The 26,635-nt window shown below is 37.9% G+C and overlaps 2 protein-coding genes across 6 annotated transcripts in view; one reads left to right on the top strand and one right to left on the bottom strand.

Annotated features, from left to right (window-relative positions):
- Positions 1-15,465, bottom strand: part of ZNF654 (zinc finger protein 654) — an 89,599-nt gene extending 74,134 nt beyond the window's left edge. The window contains exon 1 of one of the 4 annotated variants that reach the window (XM_055427028.2): positions 14,642-15,465. In XM_055427028.2, coding sequence (XP_055283003.1) covers positions 14,642-14,830 — 189 coding nt within the window. In that variant the 5' untranslated portion in view covers positions 14,831-15,465. The remainder of the gene's footprint in view (positions 1-14,641) is intronic. The other 3 variants (XM_055427795.2, XM_088836214.1, XM_088836216.1) reach the window with 3 other exon arrangements.
- CGGBP1 (CGG triplet repeat binding protein 1) lies at positions 15,180-22,087 on the top strand. Of its 2 annotated transcripts, none has more exons than XM_055431418.2 (3): positions 15,180-15,338; positions 15,921-16,125; positions 18,006-22,087. In XM_055431418.2, the coding sequence occupies exon 3, from the start codon at positions 18,025-18,027 to the stop codon at positions 18,526-18,528; it is 504 nt and encodes a 167-aa protein (XP_055287393.1). In that variant the 5' UTR covers positions 15,180-15,338; positions 15,921-16,125; positions 18,006-18,024; the 3' UTR covers positions 18,529-22,087. The 2 variants fall into 2 exon arrangements, with proteins under 2 accessions (XP_055287393.1, XP_088692359.1); XM_088836233.1 differs by lacking the exon at positions 15,180-15,338 and adding an exon at positions 15,472-15,773.
- Positions 22,088-26,635: the final 4,548 nt, after the last annotated feature.

The raw sequence follows: 26,635 nt of genomic DNA, 5'->3' as shown, positions 1-26,635 counted from the left end.
CACTGTAAATTAACTATACTTCAATAAAAGACTAGTAATTCAAAATAATAAAATTTTAAAACAATAATAAAAAAAAGGAGTTAAAGGACAAAATGGCTTCAGTTAATATTGAGTTTTAAAGAAACTACAAATAGAATACTTTTTCAAAAAAATCAGGTTAAGAAAGGACTGCATGATAAGAGTTAAGTCCCATAAAGGAAGCAGAAATTGCATATTTGCTCTTCACAAGCACAGGAAGAAATGGAGGAAATTAAAATAATAAAAAAGGATGAATGAGTTTTAAGATTCTCAGTTCTAATTTTTTTCCAACTGCCTCCCCTCTTGATTAAGTTATATACACTCAGTGTAGTAAATCTGGATTATCAAAAAAATCATCCATCATTTTCTGCCCACATATAACTACTATTAACATCTTGGTAATTTCTCTTTTCTAGCAGGTGATTTGGGGTTAGTTGCTTAACCTGAGTCTCATCTGTGCCACTCATAAAATTAAGATTAAAAACAGTACCTATCTCACAGGATTACAGAAAAGAATCAATAAGAAAGTAGCACAGGGGCTGAGATACTTTTTTTTGAAAAGGCCAGAAAGCTGTTTATGAGCTGCACACTGTCCATCTCAACTACTTAACCCTGTTAAATCATGAAAGCAGCCATAGAAAATACAGAAGTGAACGGGCAAAGTCCAATAAATTTTTATTTGCAAAAGCAGGCAGTGTTGCTTATGTCACAATGCTGCTAAGCTGCTGCTAAGTCACTTCAGTCGTGTCCGACTCTGTGTGACCCCATAGACGGAAGCCCACCAGGCTCCCCCGTCCTTGGGATTCTCCAGGCAAGAACACTGGAGTGGGTTGCCATTTCCTTCTCCAATGTGTGAAAGTGAAAAGTGAAAGTGAAGTCGCTCAGTCGTGTCCGACCCTTATGTCACAATGGCTTACAGCAAACGTTCATAACTTGTTGGTGTGTTTGGATGACTGTGGTCTGTGTTTATTTAGTAAGATTAGAAAATTCTTAGGAGAATCTGATAAAAAACAAAAACTTTACACTTGTTCACCAAGGAAATGCAAGTACAACTTCTTTTGCAAATAATTTTAGAGTTCACGGACTTCCTAAAGTCACAAATGGCTCCTATAGTTTATCTTTAAGAAATCCTGTCTCTAGTGAAGTAGCTCATTTGATTTTTATTTACAGCACCATCCCCCTCTAAAGTACAGTGCATCTGGCAAGAATGGACCAGCCTATATTCCAACTATATAGTCTTCCTACAAATAAATTTTTCTGCCTAATTTTTTTGTCATTATATTTTATCTTCCTAGGTCATTATATAGTCATTGAGAACATTTTTTAAGGCTGAATAGTTTATGAGGTTGAAAAATGTTCAGCTGTTTTAGATGTTCTGGTTGCATTTTCAACTCATTCCTTTAATTACAGTTAATATTACGATAAATTGCTTTATATTCAAATTTATATTTCTCAGAAATTAATGTTGTAAGTCAAAAAGTACAAATTATTTTTAATGTTTCTAATCTATTTTGATGAATTATGGTTCAGAAAGCTTGAGGTGATTTCTGCTCCCATCATTTGAACATGAGATATCCATTTCACCACACCCTCATGAGCATGGAATACAACTTTACTGATGAGTTCTATAACCTGACAGATCTTTGGCAAGTTTCCAAAACATGGCAAAGGATAGATAATAAAGTCTAAAAATGCACATCCACTGCTCTGCGTCAGTAAAATTTCAAGATATTCAAGGTTAATCTAAATAATACGGAGAGACAAACTTTAAAGTTTTAATCATTAAGAAAAACATCTGAAATACATTCCATAACCCTCCAGCCTTCAAAATACTAGGTAATAACATGAAGTAACTGGTTTGTAATCATAACTCTTGCATTTTAAAAATGACCACTAAAGTGACCCACTGCTTCAGAGAGAAGCATATCCCACTTAAGTGGGTTGGGGGAAAAAATTAAAAGTTTGAAAATCACTTATTAGAGAGAACTTCTGCTAGCTTAAGTTTAATTTTTGTTCTCTTTCGCATTCATGAACATCTTTAGTTTCTGCTGCCTTGAGTATTTTTAAATCATTACTTCCACTCAATAATTGCTTAAGTATAGTATATACCAATATATATGCACAGATACTATAATAGATATTGAATGCTTATTCCTAGATATAATATATGTGTATACTGGAATGGTTAAGTATACAGGCTCTTGACAGACTGGCCAGGATTCCAATCTGACTTAGGCCATTTAATCTCTCTTGGTCTTAAATTTTCTCAATTGTAAAATGAGAATAATGGCACATACCACAAAAGGTGGTGGATTAAATGAGACAGAAGAGATAAAACACTTATCACAGTATCTGACACACAGAGAACACTCAAAATATCACTTATATTCATAAACTCCAATAAAATAAGTAAATCTTTCCGATAACTAAAAATATAACACACACATAGCAAATCATTGACAAGTGATTAGTGAATATTTAGAATGTTTTAACTTCAGGGTAACTAAGACAGATATGGGTTAATTTCAGTAAACTCCAGTTACAGAACTATGTATTAGTAAATTGTGTACATGTTTTATCAGAGTATCAAATACATACACATATATATAAGGTACAAAGAACAATGTTGTGTACCCATCTATTAATATCTACTTATACAACTACTTCTCTAATTTTCTTTCTCTTTTCACTTCTCTGTTTTGCCATAAATGTAGCTAAAAAAGGAGGATGTCCCCTTCTCTCTCAAAGTTAATTAATCAATTATAGTATATCAGTCAACACTGAATAAACATAGCTAATCAAGTTCCATGCCTTCATCTACCCGGACAAGCCCTGAGAATCAAAAGTATAGACTAGTGGTCACTCTGTTCTCAAAATCAGCAAACTCAAATGGTTCTGCAGGTCAATTAAATCTCTCTCTTTAAGAAACTACCATTTTAGACCTCTGTACACTTTAAATCTTTAACCACCCCCATACACTCTCAAGAGATGAAGCTTCCACGTACCCCAAAGCTCCTATACAAAGCACCTCTTCCATTTGTGCTTTGAATCTTGTCATCCTTTCCCTTTTTTGGATCTTATTTTACAGATTATCTCTTCTTTCATTATTTCTTCCTTTCAAATGAATCATTCTCATCAAATTTTAAACACAACAAATTCTCAACTATTTTAGGAAAATAAAAAAACTTTACCTTCAACCCACAATTTCTCCAGTTTCCACCCATATCTTACCATCTCCTTTATATATTATCTGTATTACTAGTTACATCTTTGCTTCCCACTCCTCAACCTACTCCACTCTGACTCCTGCTTCGTAAAGTCACCATGTTAATTCAACGGTTGGACCTCAATAGTTTCCTGTGCCAATTATCATTCACTTCATCCTTCATTCTTATCTTCTGTAAAACCATAGTTACCTGGTTTTCTCCAAGCTCTTTACTCTTTCTCAGACTTCATATCAAGTCTCAATATTTCTATTAGGCCATTTAACTGTGGAGTTTCTTCACTTCTGAGTCTTTTTCTCTATATTATCTCTTTATGTGAGCTCACTGACATGCATGGCTTCAAATACCATCCATACAACTATGCCTGACCAGACCTCACTTCTGAGCTCCGGATTATGTAAACCCAATCATCTTAAAGATCTCTCCTTGGAGACACCTTAAATTCAACATGTTCAAACTAAAGCAAAGAACCTCAGTCAAACTCAACTTGCCCAAGAATGCCTGCCTGCATTTTATATATACTTTTTCTTCATAGACCTTATAAAAGTTACAGCTATACACAAAAACAGGGACAGTGCCTGTTTGATTATCACTATATGACCAAGGCCTTATATAGTCATTCATCAGGATTTGGGAGACTGGTTCCACAACCATTCCCACAACCTCTACCCTGCCCACACATACCAAATCTGAAGGTGCTCAAGTGTTTCATTTAAAATGGTATAGTATTTGTATATAACCTACACATATTCTCCCGAATACTTTAAATCATTTATGGATTACTTAAATACCTAATACAATGGAAATGCTATGAAAATAGCTGCCAGTGTGCAGCAAATTCAAGTCCTGTTTTTTGGAACTCTCTGGAATTTTCCCCCCAATATTTTTTCATCTCTGGTTGGCTGAACTAGGGGCTGTAGAGCCGTGGATATGGAGGGCCAATTTTATAAACAATAAGCATCAACCTTAACATCAATCACTTTTTTTTCTACTGTTATAAACACAAAGCCTTTCAACTGTTTTTCACATTCACCACTGCTTTGGGGAATTGAAGGTATTAATTGGTTGGTATAAGAGTGTCACTATACTGAACTTTTGGATCTTATGTCACACATTATACAAATTGACCTCCTCTCAAATTTAGTTCTCACCAAGTGTTCCACTACAGTGCTAAACAGGTGATGCTGACTGGGTCTCATCCCAGAGAGCCGACCTCTTACTGAACAGAGTGTACTGCTGAAATGATGAATCAACCTGTCAGAAATATGCTAAAAAATAAAGGTGATATATATAACATGGAAGCTGAAGACTACCTTGTATTAGATTCATTTGAAATTACAAACTTTAAAAATACTCTCCAAATCAGACTAGGTATTGTAAAAATATAACTAGAGTTAGTATTTTAATAAATTACATTAGATTTCAAATGGCCTAATATCCTTTTCATTACATATTAATATACACTTTATTAAAACAACAACAACAACTTTTGGCTGCAAGCCGTGTGGGATCTTAGTTCCCTGACCAAGAATTGACCCCATGCCCCCTGCAGTGGAAGCATGGAGTCTTAATCACTGGACTGCTAGGGAAGTCCCAATACACATTTTAAATAGCGTATGAATTGATCATATGTTATTGATCATGTTTTATTTTTCAACTACCTCACCATATATACCTTTTACCACATCTTTCTTTAAAGTTTTCTTTTTTGCTTTTATTTGTAATTGCTAAAGGTATGTATGCTGCAAAGTCACTTCAGTCGTGTCCGACCCTTAGCGACCCCACGGACTGCAGCCCACCAGGCTCCTCCATCCATGGGGTTTTCTAGGCAAGAGTACTGGAGTGGCTTGCCATTGCCTTCCCTGAAGGGTAAAATCTACTGCATATGTAAAAGGTATGTATAGTTTATCAAATTTTGGCAAGAAAATAAAGATCAGTGCCAACAACAACAGTACAATTGGTACCTTAACGTATGTTTGGCAGAACTGTAAAATAATGGTATCACTTGGAATTTTAAAGAAATTACTTCATTTAAAAATATTTTCTTCTACCATTTTATCTATAAAAAGTGAAATAAATTTCTTTAACCCAATGTTATGGGTGATTACTAGAAAGCAGTAATGAATATATATTTTAATGCAAGACTATATATAAAGAAGTTATTTAAGTTTAGGCTGTCATTCGTTAACCTAAATTATAAACCAATTCATTTTTTAAAAAAAGCATTTCATATATTTTTGAGAAACAAAGTTCAAATTTCATCATGCTCAAAATATTCTAGCATTTATTCACAGAAAATAAGCAATGTGTGAAACAGGGAGAAAAAAATAAAATGTATTTTTTAAATTTTATTTTTCCTGATTATATAGTAGATTTAATGAAGAAAATAAAAAAATAAAATAAATGTAAAGAAAAATAGTCATCTATAAACATATCACTAATAAATTATCCACTGTTTACAATTTGATTTTTTTTTGGTCTTTTTATTTACAAAAGTGATATCACCTGCCTTCAGTGTCTTTTTCTGTTGTTATAATACCACTAACAATTTCCCATATGGATAAATATCCCTTAAATAATGACTCTTAGCGGCTTCCCAGGTAGCTCAGTGGTAAAGAATCCGCCTGCCAAGACAGGACACATGGGTTTGACCCCTAGGTCAGGAAGAGCCCTGGAGAAGAAAATCGCAACTCACTCATGTATTCTTGCCTAGGAAATCCCATGGACAGAGGAGATTGGCAGGGCTATATTCTATGGGATCACAAGAGTCTAAATAACAACACATGACTGTTAGGAGAAAGGATTCCATTAAATGTAACTTTTTCCTAACTTTTGTTATTCAGTTCAGTTCAGTTCAGTTCAGTTCAGTTCAGTCGCTCAGTCGTGTCCGACTCTCCGCGACCCCATGAATCACAGCACGCCAGGCCTCCCTGTCCATCACCAACTCCCGGAGTACACTCAAACTCATGTCCACAGAGTTGGTGATGCCATCCAGCCATCTCATTCTCCGTCGTCCCCTTCTCCTCCCGCCCCCAACCTTTCCCAGCATCAGAGTCTTTTCCAGTGAGTCAACTCGTCGCATGAGGTGGCCAAAGTATTGCAGCTTCAGCTTTAGCATCAGTCCCTCCAATGAACACCCAGGATTGATCTCCTTTAGAATGGACTGGTTGGATCTCCTTGCAGTATAAGGGACTCTCAAGAGTCTTCTCCAACACCACAGTTCAAAAGCATCGATTCTTCGGCGATCAGCTTTCTTCACAGTCCAACTCTCACATCCATACATGACCACGGGGAAAACCATTGCCTTGACTAGACGGACCTTTGTTGGCAAAGTAATGTCTCTGCTTTTTAATATACTATCAAGGTTGGTCATAACTTTCCTTCCAAGGAGCAAGCGTCTTTTAATTTCATGGCTGCAATCAGCATCTGCAGTGATTTTGGAGCCCAAAAAAACAAAGTCTGACACTGTTTCCACTGTTTTTCCATCTATTTCCCATGAAGTGATGGGACCAGATGCCATGATCTTTGTTTTCTGAATGTTGAAGCCAACCTTTTCACTCTCCTCTTTCACTTTCATCAAGAGGCTTTTGAGTTCCTCTTCACTTTCTGCCATAAGGGTGGTGTCATCTGCATATCTGAGGTTATTGATATTTCTCCCGGCAATCTTGATTCCAGCTTGTGCTTCTTCCAGCCCAGCGTTCCTCATGATGTACTCTGCATATAAGTTAAATAAGCAAGGTGACAATATACAACCTTGACGTACACCTTTTCCTATTTGGAACCAGTCGGTTGTTCCATGTCCAGTTCTGACTGTTGCTAGCTAATTTTTAATAATTTGCTATTGCAAATAATTTCATTATGAACAATTAGTAGTATTCAATGCATCACCAACTCGATGGACATGGGTTTGGGTAGACTCCGGGAGTTGGTAATGGACAGAGAGGCCTGGTGTGCTATGATTCATGGGGTCGCAAAGACTCGGACACAACTGAGCGACTGAACTGAACTGAATGCTGAAAGTCAACCTTTCATAATTGAAAGAATTGAAAGTCAACCTGAAAGTCAACCAAAAAAAGCATACTGCTAAGTTGCTTCAGTCGTGTCCAACCCTATGGACTATAGTCCGCCAAACTCCTCTGTTCCTGGGAGTCTCTAGGCAAGAATACTGGAGTAGGTAGCCATTTCCTCCTCCGGGGGAAAAAAAAGCATAAACAATAGCGAATTATTTAGCTCCTTAAATACAGTCAACAAGGTCTAGGATTCACTTTGTTTTGTTTTTCCTTATTACAACAATGATAATAAATAAATAACATGGAGGTAAACATCATACTGGCTAAAAGAATCGCAAGTGATTACTTCTGGGGAATATGTGGGGAAGGAACAGAACAAAAGTATGACCACTTTCTTTATTATCAGTCAGTTCAGTTAAGTTCAGTCGCTCAGTCGTGTCCGACTCTTTGCAACCCCATGAATCACAGCACGCCAGACCTCCCTGTCCATCACCAACTCTCGGAGTTCACCCAGACTCATGTGCATCGAGTCGGTGATGCCATCCAGACATCTCATCCTCTGTCATCCCCTTCTCCTCCTACCCCAATCCCTCCCAGCATCAGGGTCTTTTCCAGTGAGTCAATTCTTCCCATGAGGTGGCCAAAGTATTGGAGTTTCAGCTTTAGCATCAGTCCTTCCAATGAACACCCAGGACTGATCTCCTTTAGAATGGACTGGTTGTATCTCCTTGCAGTCCAAGGGACTCTCAAGAGTCTTCTCGAACACCACAGTTCAAAAGCATCAATTCTTTGGTGATCAGCTTCCGTCATAGTCCAACTCTCACATCCATACATGACCACGGGAAAAAACATAGCCTTGACTAGATGGACCTTTGTTGGCAAAGTAATGTCTCTGCTTTTTAATATGCTGTCTAGGTTGGTCATAACTTTCCTTCCAAGGAGTAAGCGTCTTTTAATTTCATGGCTGCAATCACCATCTGCGGTGATTTAGGAGCCCAGAAAAATAAAGTCTGACACTGTTTCCACATCTATTTGCCATGAAGTGATGGGACCAGATGCCATGATCTTTGTTTTCTGAATGTTGAGCTTTAAGCCAACTTTTTCACTCTCCTCTTTCACTTTCATCAAAAGGCTTTTTAGTTCCTCTTCACTTTCTGCCGTAAGGGTGGTGTCATCTGCATATCTGAGGTTATTGATATTTCTCCCAGCAATCTTGATGCCAGCTTGTGCTTCCTCCAGCCCAGCATTTCTCATGATGTACTCTGCATATAAGTTAAATAAGCAGGATGACAATATACAGCCTTGACGTACTCCTTTTCCTATTTGGAACCAGTCTGTTGTTCCATGTCCAGTTCTAACTATGGCAAAATAGGAAATAGAAAAATAAAAACACAAACAAAAGAAAGGCTGCCTCCACAATATCCATTCTTATTTTCTTCCTTCCTTATTAATAGAATCATGTGAAAGTGAAAATCGCTCAGTCATGTCAGACTCTGTGACCCCATGTACTTGTTCATGGAATTCTTCAGTCCAGAATACTGGAATGGGTAGCCTTTCCCTTCTCCAGGGGATCTTCCCAACCCAGTGATGGAACCCAGGTCTTCCGCATTGTAGGCAGATTCTTTACCAGCTGATCCACAAGGGAATCACAGACACGTGTTTATCTGAGAGAAAAATACAAAAATATACCCTAACATTCTTTTCAGATGGGACTAGCTGACAAGATGGAAATCAAAGCTATTGAGTAGAATTTACAGCAAGACAGTTTTGGCTTATCCCAGAGACATCCCATTCCTGCTACACGGAACTGAGATTTGATGCTTGGAACTTCAGCAACTATTCTGGATCATGAGGCAAACTTGAGATAGAAGATAAAGATGACAAATAAGAAAGAACAGATGATAATAAAGCTACCATATCATTCCTACTAACCATTCAAGATTTTTCATATGAGAAGTAAATATGTCCACTTGTTTAAACTATTTAAGTCAAGGTAAACAGTGGAAACAGTGTCAGAGTTTATTTTGAGGGGGTCCAAAATCACTGCAGATGGTGACTGCAGCCAGGAAATTAAAAGACGCGTACTCCTTCGAAGGAATGTTATGACCAACCTAGATAGCATATTAAAAAGCAGAGATATTATTTTGCCAACAACGGTCCATCTAGTCAAGGCTGTGGTTTTTCCAGTTGTCATGTATGGATGTGAGAGTTGGACTGTGAAGAAAGCTGAACACCAAAGAATTGATGCTTTTGAACTGTGGTGTTGGAGAAGACTCTTGAGAGTCCCTTGGACTGCAAGGAGATCCGACCAGTCCATCCTAAAGGAGATCAGTCCTGAGTGTTCATAGGAAGGACTGATGCTAAAGCTGAAACTCCAATACTTTGGCCACCTCATGTGAAGAGTTGACTCATTAGAAAAGACCCTGATGCTGGAAGGGATTGGGGGCAGGAGGAGAAGGGGATGACAGAGGATGAGATGGCTGGATGCCATCACTGACTCGATGGACATGAGTTTGGGTGAACTCCGAGAGTTGGTGATGGACAGGGAGGCCTGGCATGCTGCGGTTCATGGGGTCGCAAAGAGCTGGACACGACTGAGTGACTGAACTGAACTTCTAGCAGCAAAATGCAATTCCTCAATTTTAAGTCTTATATGACTTAATAATAAACAAAGCACATACAAAACCATAAAACTAAATCAAAAAATAATCCCAGAAATATTAAAATGTATTATCATACTCTAAGTAACTGGTCAAGAAACTATATTATGTGAACTTTATACCAAGACTACGAGATAAGGGTTGTATTTTCCTAAAACAATTAAATTTTAATTTAAAGAGGCATGAGCATGTATCTTGTAAAACTATGAAGTGAACTCTTTTTCTGTTAGATTGTTTATCTGTTTAAAGTGCCCACTACACACTGTGCTGTGCTCAGTTGCTCAGTCGTGTGGGACTTTTTGCAACCCAAGGGACTGTAGCCCACCAGGCTCCTCTGTCCATGGAGATTCTCCAGGCAAGAATATTGAAGTGGGTTGCCATGCCCTCCTCCAAAGGATCTTCCCAACCCAGGGATCGAACCCAGGCCTACTGCACTGCAGGCAGATTCTTTACCATCTGAGCCACCAGGGAAGCCCAAGAATACTGGAATGGGTAGCCTATCCCCTCTCCAAGGGAACTTTCCAACCCAGGAATCAAACCGGGGTTTCCTGCATTGCAGGCAGATTCTTTACCAGCTGAACTACCTGGGAAGCCCTTCTTGCTACCCAGGATGCACACTAGCTGCTTAAAATTATTTGATGAGATGATTAAATACTTTCAAGACAAAGTATCCACTAAGAGTTCCAAAGTAAGGTTATAGCAGTGTTTCTCAACTTTGGCACCAGATAGTTCTATCAATAATTCTATTGACCACTGTGAACCAGATAATTCTTTTCTGTTAGGGCTGCCCAGTACATTTCAGGATGCTCAAAATCTCTGGCCTCTGCGCACTAGATGACAGTAGCAAGCCCCCAAGTAAGACAATCACAAATATCTTCAGACGTTGCCCAATGTCTGCTACAAGAAATAAAATCTGAAAAACAATATAGTCATTTTTGCAAATCAGTGCTTCATTAGGAACCTTTGGCTTTTCTAGTTAATTAACAATTTAGAATTGTAATATTTCTAAATTCTCTCTCAAGTTTACTGCAGGATACAAACTTTAAGTGACCTACAGATTAGATTATCTCTAATGTTCCTCTTAAACCTTCAGAGGATTTCACATGTGAGAAATATTAATAGCCTCTATCTACTTAAGCCTATCTATGTGCTAGGTATAGTACTGAGAACCGCATGTTCATTCTCTCATTTTATACGTATGACATCCTCATGGGATGGCTATTTAACCCCACTATAATAAGAAAAGATTTTAAAGTCTATTTTAATCAACATATCGAAGTGCTTTCAGAAATACTTATGTATCATTCACTATATCCATTCTGGCACTGAACTAAGAAGGGTATCTTTAACTTGCTTAATTTATAATTTGTGATAAAAAAAAACTTCAATGTATCTAGCAACAAAATTAAGTTGTATTACTACAACCTTCAAGTACTGGGGAAATGTTCACAGCCCCTAAGAAATCAGAGATAATTAACTGTTACTTGGAATATTTTTTATACTCTGGCATAATGAACGAGTACTTTTAAAATTTTCCATCGATTATTCCCTGAGTTCTTCAGTAAGTTTTTCTTCTCTCTTGTACAACTTGACCAAAAAAAATAAAAGTCACTTTATAATTATTTGAGGATTCATTTGTAATTTCAGTCTAAAGCTCAGAAGAAATCGAAGGCTGGGTCCAAAAATCCCAGCTTCACCTGACACATTAAGTTGCTCAGGCCTCAATTTCAACAATGTAACTTGTACAACAAGACCTATCTGAAGGCCTGAAGAGTTAGTAGGCCCTCACTAAAAATTGCATTTCTCTTCCTTTCAACCTCAAATTAAATATCAGCTATGGGCGCAAAGAGTCGGACACGACTGAGCGACTGAACTGAACTGAACTGATGGGCCAATTTGCATTTGTTGGGAGTGTACTAATAAAAGTCAAGGGAGGATATGATGGGGCAGTCAAACATTATTCAATGTAACTGGAAATGAACATTTTCAGTCTCCCAAATCCATCATTTCAAAAATCAGTTATAGGCTAAGGGATTATCCCCTTAGTTTGAGATTTATAATTACTAGTATTGTTTCTCAAATAGAAAGTTTATCATCAAATGCACTGAGTGCATGCATAATTTTTCACTTATATTATCTACAGTCTTCTGTTTTACTTTTCCCTGTGGTAAAAGACACAGAACCATTCTTGAAAAGAAGTGTTCCTTCCTCTCCCTTCACCCACACAACTAACTGCCAAGAAATTTTGATTCATATTTCTCTCTAAAAGGAGGAAGAAAAATTAAGAGCCTTTCTTCTTAACTTTACAAGACTGTGTGTATAATTCATATATTGAGTTAACTGTCACTAACTCAAGTACGTATTATCCATTTTATGGATTACTCACAACTAGTAATTTACTAGTGAAGATAAGTTACCCTTAGCAAATATTAGGAAACCATATATTTAAAAGAAACAATCTTTAGGAATTAGATTGTATAATCCACTGCTTCCCTTACTGGCAAATAAAGCATAATTATTACACTAGAATTCTATTAATCAGTTGGTAAAATGCAACTTAATTCAGGTAATCTTTTATTCCATCTTAAAGTTTTAACACAAAAAAACACTTCACAAAGCTCACCTGCAAGGTGGAACCAGGATAGGAACCCTAAGAAGAGATCTTTCGGTAATGCAGAGTATTATAAAATATGAGATTTCAGGTAAAAGTTGGTAACATGAAAGTATGTCAGTATAACACTCATAGTTTAGCAATATAAAGGTTTACTAAGCTCTTATTTACTTTTATTTCCTTGGATATTTTTGGATGTAGTGGAGTTTTATAAAATAGTCAACTTCTTTTGTTCTTAAAATAATTTACTGTCACTATTCGGACAGTGTATTTCACAAGCTAAATTAATTCATTTGTTCTTAAAGTTGGTTTCAAGAAATAGAAGGAAAGTAATTAAAAGTTCTCCAAAAATGTTCTGGCCCTCAAACTAAATTCCTCATTCTACAGCAAATAAATTTACAAAACTAAATGTAACCAAAGCCAAGATGCTCATTAATGATATAAAAAACAAAATATAGATAGACTTTCTACCTGTGACTCTATTAAAAAAATCAATTGTAACATAATTTTACAGCAGTTTAAAACTCCTACAGGTAAATAATCTACTGGAAACATGGTTTCTACATGTAAAACATAGAAGACAAGTTCTGTAAAGACACAACCTCTAAATTCTGAATGCCAATACAAAAAAAAAAATTTTTTTTTTTAAGGAAGTTACTAAATAGAGAGCAATTCCAAAGAAAACTCATATATCCCGTATAACAAGACAATTTCCACCATCAAACAAACTTATCTATTTTGGAGAAAAGGGGGATGAAATCTCCCTGAAAATGTCAACCCCACCCTTTTTTCCAAGCAATCTCTCAATGCTTGGAAAGACATAAAATCAAATTTCAGCAAACATGATGCTCATTTCTGCTTAGCTTTATTTCTTACTTGCTACCAGAATGAAATTAATGGCTAACTTTAATATGGAAAGGATCCAAAGGGTTTGGATCCTTTACATATTCACTCGTTTAATTACTATCCGGATTTGAAGGTAAAGAAACTAAGGCACAAAGAGGTTAAGTAATCTGTTTAAGATAACACAGTTAGAAGTAGTGGAACCAAGATTTGAATCCTATACATCCAAGATAATAAACAAAGGAATGAGATGGAAAAGGAGCAATTAAATTTTTTCCCAAGAGTTTGCAAAATAGTGCTATGAAAGAGAACAAAATGTTAAACTATAAATATATGCAGATGTAAATGTATAGATTACATAAATTCTACCCCTGCACAAATATGGTACTTTAATATTTGATTATGCTTAAACGTTCTGAATACATCAAATCGTTGCGGCTGTCGACCAAGTAAGTAATTTACTGTCACTGTTCAGACACTGTTTTGTTGTGCTTTTTTACAGGCTAAATAAAATACACTATAATTTAAAGGAAGAGGGGGTGGTGGTGATGTAACCAGAGCAATAGTTTCAGGAAAGCTACTTTCTCTATTAGCAGTCTATCAGAAAAGAGCTTGTGTGTATCGGGGAAAGGGGTAAGAAAAGGAAAGATGACAATCCCATGGCCTTAACCCCACCTCCCCAAAAAGTAACTAAACCACTGTGGGTCAGCGCCTAAGCCAACTGGAGAACTGGCCCAGCGGGGTTTCGTGAGGGGATGACAGGAGACCCTAGCAGAGGGGGAGGGGTGGCGATGACAGGAGAGGGGGCGGTAGAGAGATGGCACGCCTCCCATACCCGAAAAAGGGGAGAATATGGGGGGCAAGGGGCGGAGAAGGGAAGGAAGATATGTTGCCAGAGACTCCAAATGAGGTGACAAGAAACAGGATAGGAAACACAAGAAAGGCGGGTCCCTCGGGCAGAAAGGGGTCTGTCTGGGGCAGGGGAGGCATGTCAGTACAGAGCTTTCCTGCCAGCTGACCCTCCGGTCCAGCCCCTCCACCCGGGTCAAACTCACTTTCTCGGCAACCCTAAACCTGCGCGGGTCATCCCGAACCCGCTCCCCGCCCCCCACCCCAAGCCGGAGAGGTGGAGGGGGGCGCTTCACCCTCAACGCTCGCTGCGCCGGTGGCGCGAGCGCCGGACACAGCCCAGATTCGGGGACGAGAAGAGCAGGAGAGGCAGGGAGGCCCAGGACCGGCTGACAAGTCCGGGCGGGCAGCCGACGGGCGCCTCACCTGACAGAAGCGTCGGCAGTAATCCCGACTGCTGATCCCGACGCCGCCGCCACCACAGCTGCCGCCGCCAGCGCCGCCTCTGCCGTCGTCCGCAGCTCTAAGCCCGGCTGGGCCTGGCGGGGACTCCACAATGGCCACGAGCTCTTCTCCGAGGCGTTCGGCCTCTTGGTCGCTCTCTTCCTCCGCCATGAGGCTCTCGCCGCCCAGCGCGTACCAACCCCTGCGCCGCCGCCGCTGTAGCTGCCTCGGCTAACCTCCTCCTCCTCCTCTAGTTCCCTCCCCCTTCTCTCCTCCCCAGCCGGACAGGGGCCTCTCGGCTGGCTCTACTTCCGGCTCCGCCCACCCACGCCCCCAGTTTTCATTGGAGAACGCTAGCCGCCAATCATGCACATGTCCGCCCTTCCACCACTATTGGTCAAGTTTGCCGTCTGTTTGACAGACTTGAAGTCCGTTGGTCAATGTTGCTCGGCGGTTGCTGGGGACCGCCTACGAGCTCTGCCACTGGCGGCTCAGGAGGACGGGGCGCGGCGGGGGATACGGCGGCCGCCGCGGGGCTCGATCGGGCAACAGCGGCGGCGACGGCGGCGGTGGCGGCGGCGACTGGTCCTCCTCCGTCTCCCTATCGCTCCTCCTATTCTTCCTCCTCCTTTCCGGCCGTGTATCGTCCACTTCCCCTAGCGACGGCCCAGATCCTACGGTACCGAGGAGCTCGGGAGGCCGAGGGTGGGCCCGGCCGTTGGTGCGGGCTTTGGGCCCGGGGCCTTCCGTCCCGAGCGGGAGCCGGGGGCGGGGCCGGGGCGCCGTTGTCGGCGGGAGGAAGAGGGAGGGGACGGGAAGCCTGACAGCGGCCGCCTCCGCCAGGCGCCTGCCGCCTCCTCCCTTGAGACTGCCGCCAACTCGACTGTCGAGTTCCCGGGCCCATGGCCCGCAGCTGGGACTCGGCCCTGCCCAGCTAGCGGGCAGGGGCGGTGAGACGCCGGCGTGCTGGGCTCCGCGCGGGAGGAGGGAGTCTAGACGCCGGGAGCGTCGCGAGCCCCGCCTTTCCCTCCTCCAGATCCCTGGGGCTGGGGCGCGCGAGGAGGCTCAGATCGGGGTGGACGGCTGAGGCGGGACGGGGCTGAGGAGAGCTAGGGTAAACGTTGGGATCCGGATTTGTGGACTTAACTAGGGTGATTTTAAACACACCTGCGTGGTGGCTGCTGTGGACGTTCGTTTTTTTCATCCACCCTTCTTCCCCCTCCTCCATTTTTACTTTCCGTTTGTTTTTCGTGTTTTACAGTAAAGGCATGACTTCCCAGCACCTCAGGGAAAATAGGGTGCAAGCCCAGAAACTGTTTCCCCATCACCACTTGTTGAAAAACTGATTTGAAGGCATATCCGGGTTTGAACAAACGGAAAGTGCCAGGATTTAATGCGTCTTTGGTTTTGCGCTGGAGACCCTTCACTGCTAGGTATCAAGACGAAAAAAACTGGAAACTCATCCGGTAAACATTTAAATTTGAAAACTTCTGATGAGTTTTATTTTTATCCAGTAAATGATTTGCTTCTTTTCTTTTGTTGGCCAATTACTGCCCTTAACTTTTTAACTTCCTCGTTTAAAATATCTTTACTTCTATGGAAAACACTTTTGTTCTTCGGTTCTGTAAACTCGAGCAACCTCTACTGGGTAGATACTTGCCTCTGCAGTAACACAAATGTACTAGAAAATTTACAATATTTTGTAATGAATAGGCCTTTCATATTAACACAAGTGATTGAGTGTTTTATGCTTCAGAGAATAACGAACATGTTAAGTGTTTACAGTTTGAAATCCAAAGACGGACTTTAAACATAGAATGATTTAAGCATTACTAGGCACAAATATGTAATGTTTTCCATAAAGAGCTTGGGACCATTCATTATCATTGGGACTGACTTGGTATAAGATTCTACAACACATACCATAAAGTACAAATACGTGTAATGGTAATTCACTGTTAAGTACGCAGGAATTGTCTTCTGCGATTGAAAAACCTATAGCCTAAATAATATTTGACACATGAGAGCCTTGGGTTAACAGATTTTTATTGGAAAAAAAAAAGAATAGAATTAAACCTATTAAAGCCTAAACTTTCCAAGAATACTGGGAAATGTTGAGTTCTCTGAGGTTATGTCCCCAGGTGCCCAATACATAAATTCTTTTGAGAGAGATTTCATGTTAACCAGCTGTGAATTCTGTAGCATAGATTAATGGAATACTCCAATGTTTTTGATTATGCTTATAAAGCATAGTTCTTCAGAACACACCTGGGAATTTTTCTCTAGTGTATTTAAAGGGAACAGAATTCCATCCTGAAATCTATCAAATTCACTTCAGTTTCTTTTATCCGGACTAATGTAAGAGTTTAATCCAACAAATGGTTATCATTTATAGCCTTTGTTATCTCAAGTTTTCAGTGCCCATAACCTTATGATTTTGGCAATGATCAGAAAAATCTGTTGGGATAAATTGAGAAGTTATTGTTTCTGAGTTAAATATTTGTGAAAATAGTCACTTATTATCCCATATCAAACAAATTGTGATTGAGCATCCGTCATGTACTAGATACTGTGTTCTTAGTTTTGGTCTAATTTAATGGTTAATAAATGAAATAGATATTAGCAAATGTAAACATTACTCTTCGATGTAAACAAAAGTGTTAGAAAAGCTACTTTGCATAGCTTGACTATCATCACCTTTTGGAAAGGTGTCTTAGTACAGGTGTATATACATTAAATAAAAATGACTAATTTGAGCCCTATATTTTGAATGTAAAATTTAAAGTCATTGTTGCTGCTTTTAATCACATTTGGCCTGTGTCCTTTCTTGACTTTTACTTTCTTTATTCTCAGAACAACTTTAGAAATTATATTCATCTCCATATTTAATGGCTCACCTGTTTGAATAAATTTTGTACATAATTCCTTGCAGTTGTTTTCCTAAAATCTGTCGTCCCAGAATTGTGACAGGAACAAAGTTCTTTTAAAATTGAACACACATCTAAGTTAGATGAGATTCATACAATTGATACCATTAATGTAGACCTGTAGTTAGATTTTTCTAAAGGATAGTGACATCTATGATAGTTGGAATTCTTTTTTAATGGTTAGAATTTAATTTCATCAAAATCAAGGAATGGACTTAGTTGTTACTAGTAACTTGCTCTGGTTTTCCCTTCCCTTAACATATTTCAGGTAAGTTAAGACTTAATAGACAAGTCTATTAATAATAATTTGAATTAAATTTTTTGAAGCCTTTAATCTTAAAATGTTTATACCTATCTTTTATTTTTGCTTCCTGCATGAAGTGTTATAATACTTATCTTTGTTTCTCTTGTCTTGAAAGAACCCCATTCAAAGTCAGAATGGAACGATTTGTAGTAACAGCACCACCTGCTCGAAACCGTTCTAAGACTGCTTTGTATGTGACTCCCCTGGATCGAGTCACTGAGTTTGGAGGTGAGCTGCACGAAGATGGAGGAAAACTCTTCTGCACTTCTTGCAATGTGGTTCTGAATCATGTTCGCAAGTCAGCCATTAGTGACCACCTCAAGTCAAAGACTCATACCAAGAGGAAGGCAGAATTTGAAGAGCAGAATGTGAGAAAGAAGCAGAGGCCTCTAACTGCATCGCTTCAGTGCAACAGTACTGCGCAAACAGAGAAAGTCAGTGTTATCCAGGACTTTGTGAAAATGTGCCTGGAAGCCAATATCCCACTTGAGAAGGCTGATCACCCAGCAGTCCGTGCTTTCCTGTCTCGCCATGTGAAGAATGGAGGCTCCATACCCAAGTCAGACCAACTGAGGAGAGCATACCTGCCTGATGGATATGAGAATGAGAATCAGCTCCTTAACTCACAAGATTGTTGACAAGGAGGTTACCACCATTGTGATCAAGATAAATAATGTGGAGTATTAAAAGTTATGTGTTGATTGTGTGGTTCATTTTTATATTTATTTCATTTTAAATCATGTGATGCAGAATAGTTTTGCAATGTATATACAGTTGCAGGCAAAAAATTAAAAAAAAAAAAACTCACTGCAAAATGTATTGTTAATTTTAGTCACCAATGGTGTAAAGCAAAACTTAGGGTTTAGAGTGTGCTAGGATACCTGAAACCTGATGGTTATCTTTAAAATTGATGGTTTTTCTCCTGAAATGTTTGTGCATGGAAGAACTGCCCTGCTTTTTTACCCTGTTGCCATGTATAATTATTCCTTGTGAGATTACTTAATTACTTGGATTGATGACTAGCCTAGGAAATTGAAGCTGCTGCCAGGCAATACCACTCACAGTAACTTAAAGAAATTATTTCCCTGATTAGAGGATCCTCAAAAAAGAAGGGAGGGTGGGAACCTATTCTTATATCTTCAGATTCCTAGCAGAAGAAGACTGTTTATTGCAGACTATGCTTTATGTGTATATGATGTAGTTACCTTAACTATCCTTCAGTTCCTGTCTTTTTTTCCCTTTTTTTTTTTCTAAGTATTCTTGTTGTATTTAGTAGCAGCTTCAAGTGACCAAAAGACTGAAATCTTCATGTCAGTGCCAAAAGCCACTGGTAATTTTGCAGTGATATGATTTTAGTCTCTAACTATAAACAGATTTCTGAACCATAGCTTTCATTTCAAATGTCATCCTGAATTTGCAGACTTCTTTTTTTATGTCATGGTATTAAAAGACTTCAAGACTGTCATTTTAATTTAAACAAGTAGACGTTTTATGATTGAGTTTCCTGTTTTTACAGAGAATTAGCAATTACTTTTTGGCTGACAAATCAGATAATAAGGAGATTACTTTTTATGCATTAATTTTCCATATGATTTTATAAAAGTTTATTTAGATAAATAGACTAGAAATAAGTTACTTTCACTTTTACGTGCTTTGCCTCTGGTGGTACAAGGTTTTTAAACATAGATGATAAACCATTGTCTAGAAATACTGGCAAGGTTTTTTTGTAGTGGCGATCTGGCAGTATCCTGCATAACTGTTTGGGTGAGGAAATAAATCAGTTCTGTTAAAGGTCAACCATGTTCAGGAAATGAGCTCTATCTGAACTTCACTATCCTGTAAGGTTATTAAAGTAGCTTAGCCCAGTTGTCGTCTTTGCTGGATACCCAAAATATATTTTTTAAAAATTGAACAGCTGAAAACTTGGACTAGAGCTTTAAAAAAGTCTTAAATTCTTTGAAAACATTCAAGTTAAAAGTGTTTAATAAAATATATTTCTATTACAAACACTGATAATTGATGCCCTATGTGATGTAGAGGGAGTTTATCCTTGAGATCATTTTACCACAAATCTTCATTTTAAAAAAGCCAAAGTGAGTAGAAAAAGATTTATGTTTTTCAGAAACAGCTTTCTATATCTTTTTTGGTAGATTTAAGTTCCTAGTTTGGGTTGTCAAAGTGCCCATCTGATTTTAGATTTATGTGAGGCTTTTTGATTGTTTTCATTTTTAAATAAGCCTGCCACCAAAAAAAAAACAAAAACACTTGTCAAAATTTGAGCTACCAGGTTTTCTCATATTCAGTTACGTTAAAGTAGCACAATTAATGCCCAGAATAGTGCTCTCATTGATAAAGCACATTTCAAGAGGAAACCAGCAGCAGAACATAACCAAAATGTACTTTGTTTTTACTTTCTCTAATAAAGGATTTGCAGGCAACCATGTTTGATTTGAATTATCTAAGATGGTACAAGATCTACAAAGCTAGGAAAATAATTGAGTTTTATAGCATTCTTTTCAGAATGCAGAGATAAGGTTAGATAAACAATCATTCTAATTTTTTCAAGACTCATGAATCAGACAGCTCCCTCCCTATTTAGATAGTAATTTGCACTAACAGCAAACACGTAGTGGCAGAACAGCTTTGAGTAGTCCTCAGCAGTAAACTGGATGATGTTGCACTAGAAAAACACCAATAATTCACATTTGAGTATTTAGTAGTTAATTTGATAATCATTTAGGTCCCATATAGCTTAATGTATTTCTCCAGGCTCCTAACTTTTCGCACATACACTATATCGAGAGGCATAATCTATCCTCCTGTTAGGATTATATCATGTCCTTAGAAGCGTTTTCCATCTTGTTGCAGAGGTTTAATTCGTTTCTTTACTGATTGTGAAATTTTTTGTTCCCTGAAACTGGTTAACTTTACTTCATAGTTAAATAGATAAGGCAGAATGATTGTATTAGCCTGCTCAAACTGGTACAAATCTGTGAAACCATGGTTGGCATACGTTGGATAACGTAACGAACAGAATATCTAAGAGGCATATGCTGCTGTGGCGTGTAGTGGACATGTGTACAGATGCTTTCAATCTTAACTATAGTGTTAGTGTGATGCTATACTATTGGAAAAAAATAGCACATTTTTTTCTATTTTATAAGTTGTATGCATAAACATAAGATTTGTTATGTTTCATTTATAAACTGCCTTCAACACATGCTTACCTGTTAAAATAGCGTTTTCTCAAAGTATGGTAGTATGTCTTCCAGAATTTCACTATATGCTTACAGTAAATAGTTCCTAACTTGTTGAAATGTTAAATTCCTTGTTGGTTTATTTTGATTCTCCGGGGCATATAGCAAGCCTGAAATGCATTATAATAATTTCTTACAGGGTGAAAATTTAGAAAGATTGTGTATTGGAGCCTAAATAGTTATTTTATTCATTATCATCTTTGTGTAAGACTTCTTTTATTTTAAACAAATGCTACTTCCAGTTAAGGCATTTGGCCCTAATGAATTTTCAGGGACCAAAATACTTTAAAGTTCTGCATCTTAAAATTGTAACCAATTAAGTATCGGCTTGGGATTGTTCGAAAATATTCATTGCTTACAAATTACTGTAAGTGACAGTTGGCAAGATCGTCAAGCAGAAAGTTCCACATTCAGATCTTTTGCCTGAAAGAATCTGTATGTATATGTTAATGGAAAATACATTTTTTAAAAATGTAAGGTGGCCCAAAACAAAAGCCACAATTTGTCATTTGGTGCTTAGTCTTTGTAAGGGCTCTCTGTGGTTTGACTTGCCCCAGCTGCCTTTAAATGAGTACAGATCACTTTCAAACATGTTTATTAAATAGAAAATTCATTCTACAATTTAATTGAAAATCTTAGCCTAAAATAAGTTGTTTTGGCTTCTAGTCAGCCCTGATTAAAATGTGAATAGTGAAGTGACTATCCTAAGCCTGGTTTCTTTCAATCCATACTACCATAGATTTTTGAGGTAAATACAGTTCTTATGTAGTGGTATTCTACTTGTATCCAGAATACTGTATTCATTAAAATTTTACTATGTTCATTTGTGTATTCCCTTGCTTATTTTTTTTGCTCATGCATGTATACTTAGTATAAATTGTTGCTTTTAAAGTTTTGTCTCTGTGACTTTTAGAAATAAATTTCAAAAATTGTTTCAGAATTTTTTGAAGCATGTTTTGTTTTGTGGGTCAATAGCATATATTTCATAATTCCAACAGATAATAAAATTTTATGAGTATAGATTTATTTTCCTACTAGTTACATCTCTTTGAAAGATTATCGGTCCTTTCCCCCAGTATCAAAGCATATATTCTGTCAAATTCACATCATAGCTACAGATAGCCCCTTTCCCCTAAAATTATAAAGGTAATATTTAAATACACTTAATCAGTACTTTTAATTGGAAACATACTCTAATTTTCTACCTTTAGAAATACTAACAATGGAAGACAAGGGCCTAATCTGCATCTCAAGTTTTAGTGGGATTTTGAAAGATTTGCTATATCCTTATTCAGCACTGGAGGAAAATGTATAGAAGTGGAAACTATCTTTTATTAGTTTTACATAGTTTTGAGGGCAAATAGTCCTATTTACTGCTATTTGTAAAATATTAATGAATTTATATTTTTGGTGATTCTCTGGTGGCTCAGTTGGTAAAGAGTGCCTGCAATGCAGGAGACCCAGGTTTGATCCCTGGGTCTGGAAGATCACCTGGAGAAGGAAATGGCAATTCACTCTAGTATTCTTGCCTGGAAAATCCCATGGATGGAGAAGCCTAACAGGCTATATAGTCCATGGGGTTGCAAAGAGTCGGACATGACTGAGCGACTTGGACTTTTCAGTGAATTTATAAAGTAACTTTTTTTTTCTGAAGTCAAAATGGTAGGTAGGGCCTTAAGCAATTTGTCAATACTCTTTGTTTCCAGGTTAGTATCTCATAACCATCAGAGACTTATCTTCATTTTTCCTAAAGAATCTCATCATAACCTTTATTAAATGTAAACCAGTTGAATGTACGTGCTTTTGAGTTTCATAATAGTTCCCTTTTTTTCTATGTAAATTGAGTTGTATTATGCACCTATAATTGGTATCTCATGATGCAAAAATGTTCCTGGGATCAGACTAGCTAACCTAGCCCAGTGATGATTAAAAGTAGCAAATAGAATAGGACTTCTGATGCATTTTACACATATGGCATGACTTCCATCATGTTACTTGATTTCACTTGTTTTATATGCATACTACTTAGGATGAATGCTTGGTGCACTCTTGTTTAAATGTTGGAATCATAATTTAAAAGTTCATGGCCTCAAGTTCTTGGTTAAACATGAGTAATATGCAATCAACTAGTACTTAGTTCTTATCATGTGCTTGAAGCTACTCTAGCCATTGGGGATACATGAGAGAAAATAAAGATTTGTTGCCACAACACAGTGATAGGGGCAGAAGAGTGGGAGAGCGCATGTCTTTTCTAGCCAACTTCTTTAAACCAATTCCTTGTAAGACTAGTAAATTACCAACAAAACACTTATCATTGGTTTTATCTTGATTGTCCCAGTCTTATTTTGTACAGGAACAATAAAAATGGAAAATTTGCAAATTGTTGGCATATCCTTTGAAAATCTGGTAGTATGTTTTATCCATAAAATATCAATTTCTATACTAATGTCTGTTAAACAATGAAAGTGGAAGTGGGAGTCACTCAGTCATGTCTAACTCTTTGTGACCCCATTAACTGTAGCCCACCAGGCTCCTCAGTCCATAGAATTCTCCAGGCCCAAATACACTAGAGTGGGTTGCCATTCCCTTCTCCAGGGGATATTCCCAACCCCGGGATAGAACTAGGGTCTCCTGCATTGCAGGCAGATTCTTTACCATCTGAACCACCAAGGAAGCCCTATTAAACAATGGGACCGACCAGTATAAATGCCTATAATATAAGAACCTGCCACACATTTTACTGCAATGCCCATGATAAATCAAGAGTGTCACTGAATACTGGATATCAAGATAGTCACTGGTGTACTTCATCGATTAGACACTAACTAATGATGATTATGATCCAACCTCCTGGGTTGATATGTATATCAGATGACAGATTCCACAATCTTGTCTGTTTAAGCATACAAGGAATCAGTATGTAATAGAACACAGTGACTTTTTTATTTTTTTCTTACTATGCTCATTTAGTACCTATTCAGTAGTAATAATAATTTTATGCATTCCTTTTAATCTAACAAATTCCACCTTTATGAAAATATCAGAAGCAAAATAGCAAATGTATAAAGATATATGTAAAAAGTTCACCTTAATATTATAATCATAAAAAAACTGCAAGTGCTATGAATTTCCAGCAGTACTGGCTGCTGCTGCTGCTAAGTCACTTCAGTCGTGTCCAACTCTGTGCGACCCCATAGACAACAGCCCACCAGGCGCCTCTGTCCCTGGGGTTCTCCAGGCAAGAATACTGGAGTAAGTTGCCACTGGAATGTTCCAAAAATTATGACACAGCCATATCATGACACTGTTCAAGTGATCTAAAAGAACAGATTAAAAGAGACACAATATTAAATTTATATATATATAATATATATACATACACACATATATAAATACAAAGTGTATTTGGGGGGGAAAAACAATGTTATGCAAAGCACAATATGTTTTTATGTGGTGTGAAAAAAAAACATACACCAAATGATTCAGATTAAGTTTACTAACAAGTGGTGATATTAAATGGGGTTGGGGGCAATATTTACCTTGTTTTACACACTCTTGTATGTTGACTTAAAACAAGCACATGTTATCTGTGTTACACACACAGAATATATAGTAGACTTAATTGAAACATGCTACCATAACTGTTATATCCAAACTGTACAGAGTAGCAATAACACATAATTCACCTACCTATTAATGAGATTACTAAAATATTTTAATAGATGAACAAATATTTTTAAACATCTTTTTTGAATTCTTTAAAATTTACCTTCATAAAATTTAGTTGCATATTTACAAAGTAAAGTCATTTTCTTTTCCCCAAGTTATTCATTTCTAAGTATGTAATGAGTCAGTTTCAAAACTATGATTTTAGTATCCCTGTATTCTATGCTGCTGCTGCTAAGTCGCTTCAGTCGTGTCCGACTCTGTCTATAAATAGCCTAAATTTTCTAGTTTTTTACAGCAGTTATAAGGACTACTCCACAATGTTTCAATAATAACTATGACAACCATAAATCTAATATTAAACTGCTAAAACCCTGTAGGTATTTCCTAATCTGTCAGGTAATGATGATAAGATGAATGTCATAAAATATCATCAGGTAGTTTCTCTAACACCTTAATATCCTATTTCAGAAAACCAGCACTAGATTAGGACTGGAACTCCATATCTGATAATCGTTTGTAATTTAATTCTGTTCCTCTCCATGAAGGTTGCTATTGTGGAATGTACATTTTTCTGAATACTCTTTTTCTACTAGGGGGTGACCTAACAGCTCCTTGCTTACTCCCACAACACAACAGTAGTTTCTTTATTGTTGGGTTGGCCACTACGTTTGTTCATTTTTCCATGTTCATGGAACAAACATTGTGGCCAACCCAATACTGAGTATAATAGTAACACAAAACAAATAAGGTGCAATCTTTCCCTGTTTCCAATGGCCATCAGTCCCTAAATTTTCTTTCCATCTGATTTCCTTTCTCTCCTCTAATGCTTTTTCATCTTCTTCCCTTGTGGATTTTTATGCTATTTAAGAATAGCACAACTATTCTTTGACTAACACAGAATATTATCAATTCACTGTGAGATCACAAGAGTTTTAAGTAGGAAATTCATGTCTAGATTCCATGTAGTCATTAATCCACATTTTTAGATGTACCTGGAGTGTGAAGTCAAGTGGGCCTTAAGAACCACTACTACAAAGCTACTCAAGGTGACAGAATTCCAGCTGAGCTATTTAAAATCCTAAAAGATGAGGCAGTTAGAGTACTGCACTCATATGTCAGAAAGTTTGGAAAACTCAGCAGTGGCCACAGGACTGATAAAAGTCAGTTTTCATTCTAATTCCAAAGAAGAGCAGTGCCAAAGAATGTTCAAACTACTGTACAGTTGCCCTAGTTTCACACACTAGCAAGGTAATGCTTAAAATCCTTCAAGCTAGGCTTCAGCAGTATGTGAACTGAGAAATTCCAGACGTACAAACTGGATTTACAAAAGGCAGAGGAACCAGAGAAAAAATTGCCAACATCTGCTGGATCACAAAGAAAGCTAGGTAATTGCAGAAAAACATCTATTTATGCTTCATTGACTATACTAAAGCCTTTGTGTGGATCACAACAAACTGTGGAAAGTTCTTCAAGAGATGGGCATACCAGACCACCTGACCTGCCTCCTAAGAAATCTCTATGCAGGTCAAGAAGCAGCAGTTATAAAGGGACACTGAAAAACAGACTGGTTCCAAATTAGAAAAGGAGTGTCAAGGCTGTATATTGTCACCCTGCTTATTTAACTTATATGCAGAGTACAACATGTGAAATGATGGGCTGGATGAAGCACAAACTGGAATCAAGATTGCCAGGAGAAATATAGTAACCTCAGATATGCAGGTGACACCACCTTTATGACAGAAAGCGAAGAACTAAAGAGCCTTTTGATAAAAGTGAAAGAGGAGAGTGAAAAAGCTGGCTTAAAACTCAACATTCAAAA

The sequence above is a fragment of the Moschus berezovskii genome, chromosome 1 (genome assembly GCF_049115385.1).
Source record: "Moschus berezovskii isolate FMDL1 chromosome 1, NW_MosBer_1.0, whole genome shotgun sequence".
NCBI classification, from domain to species: Eukaryota; Metazoa; Chordata; class Mammalia; order Artiodactyla; family Moschidae; genus Moschus; species Moschus berezovskii.
This window is presented reverse-complemented; position numbering and strand designations above follow the sequence as displayed.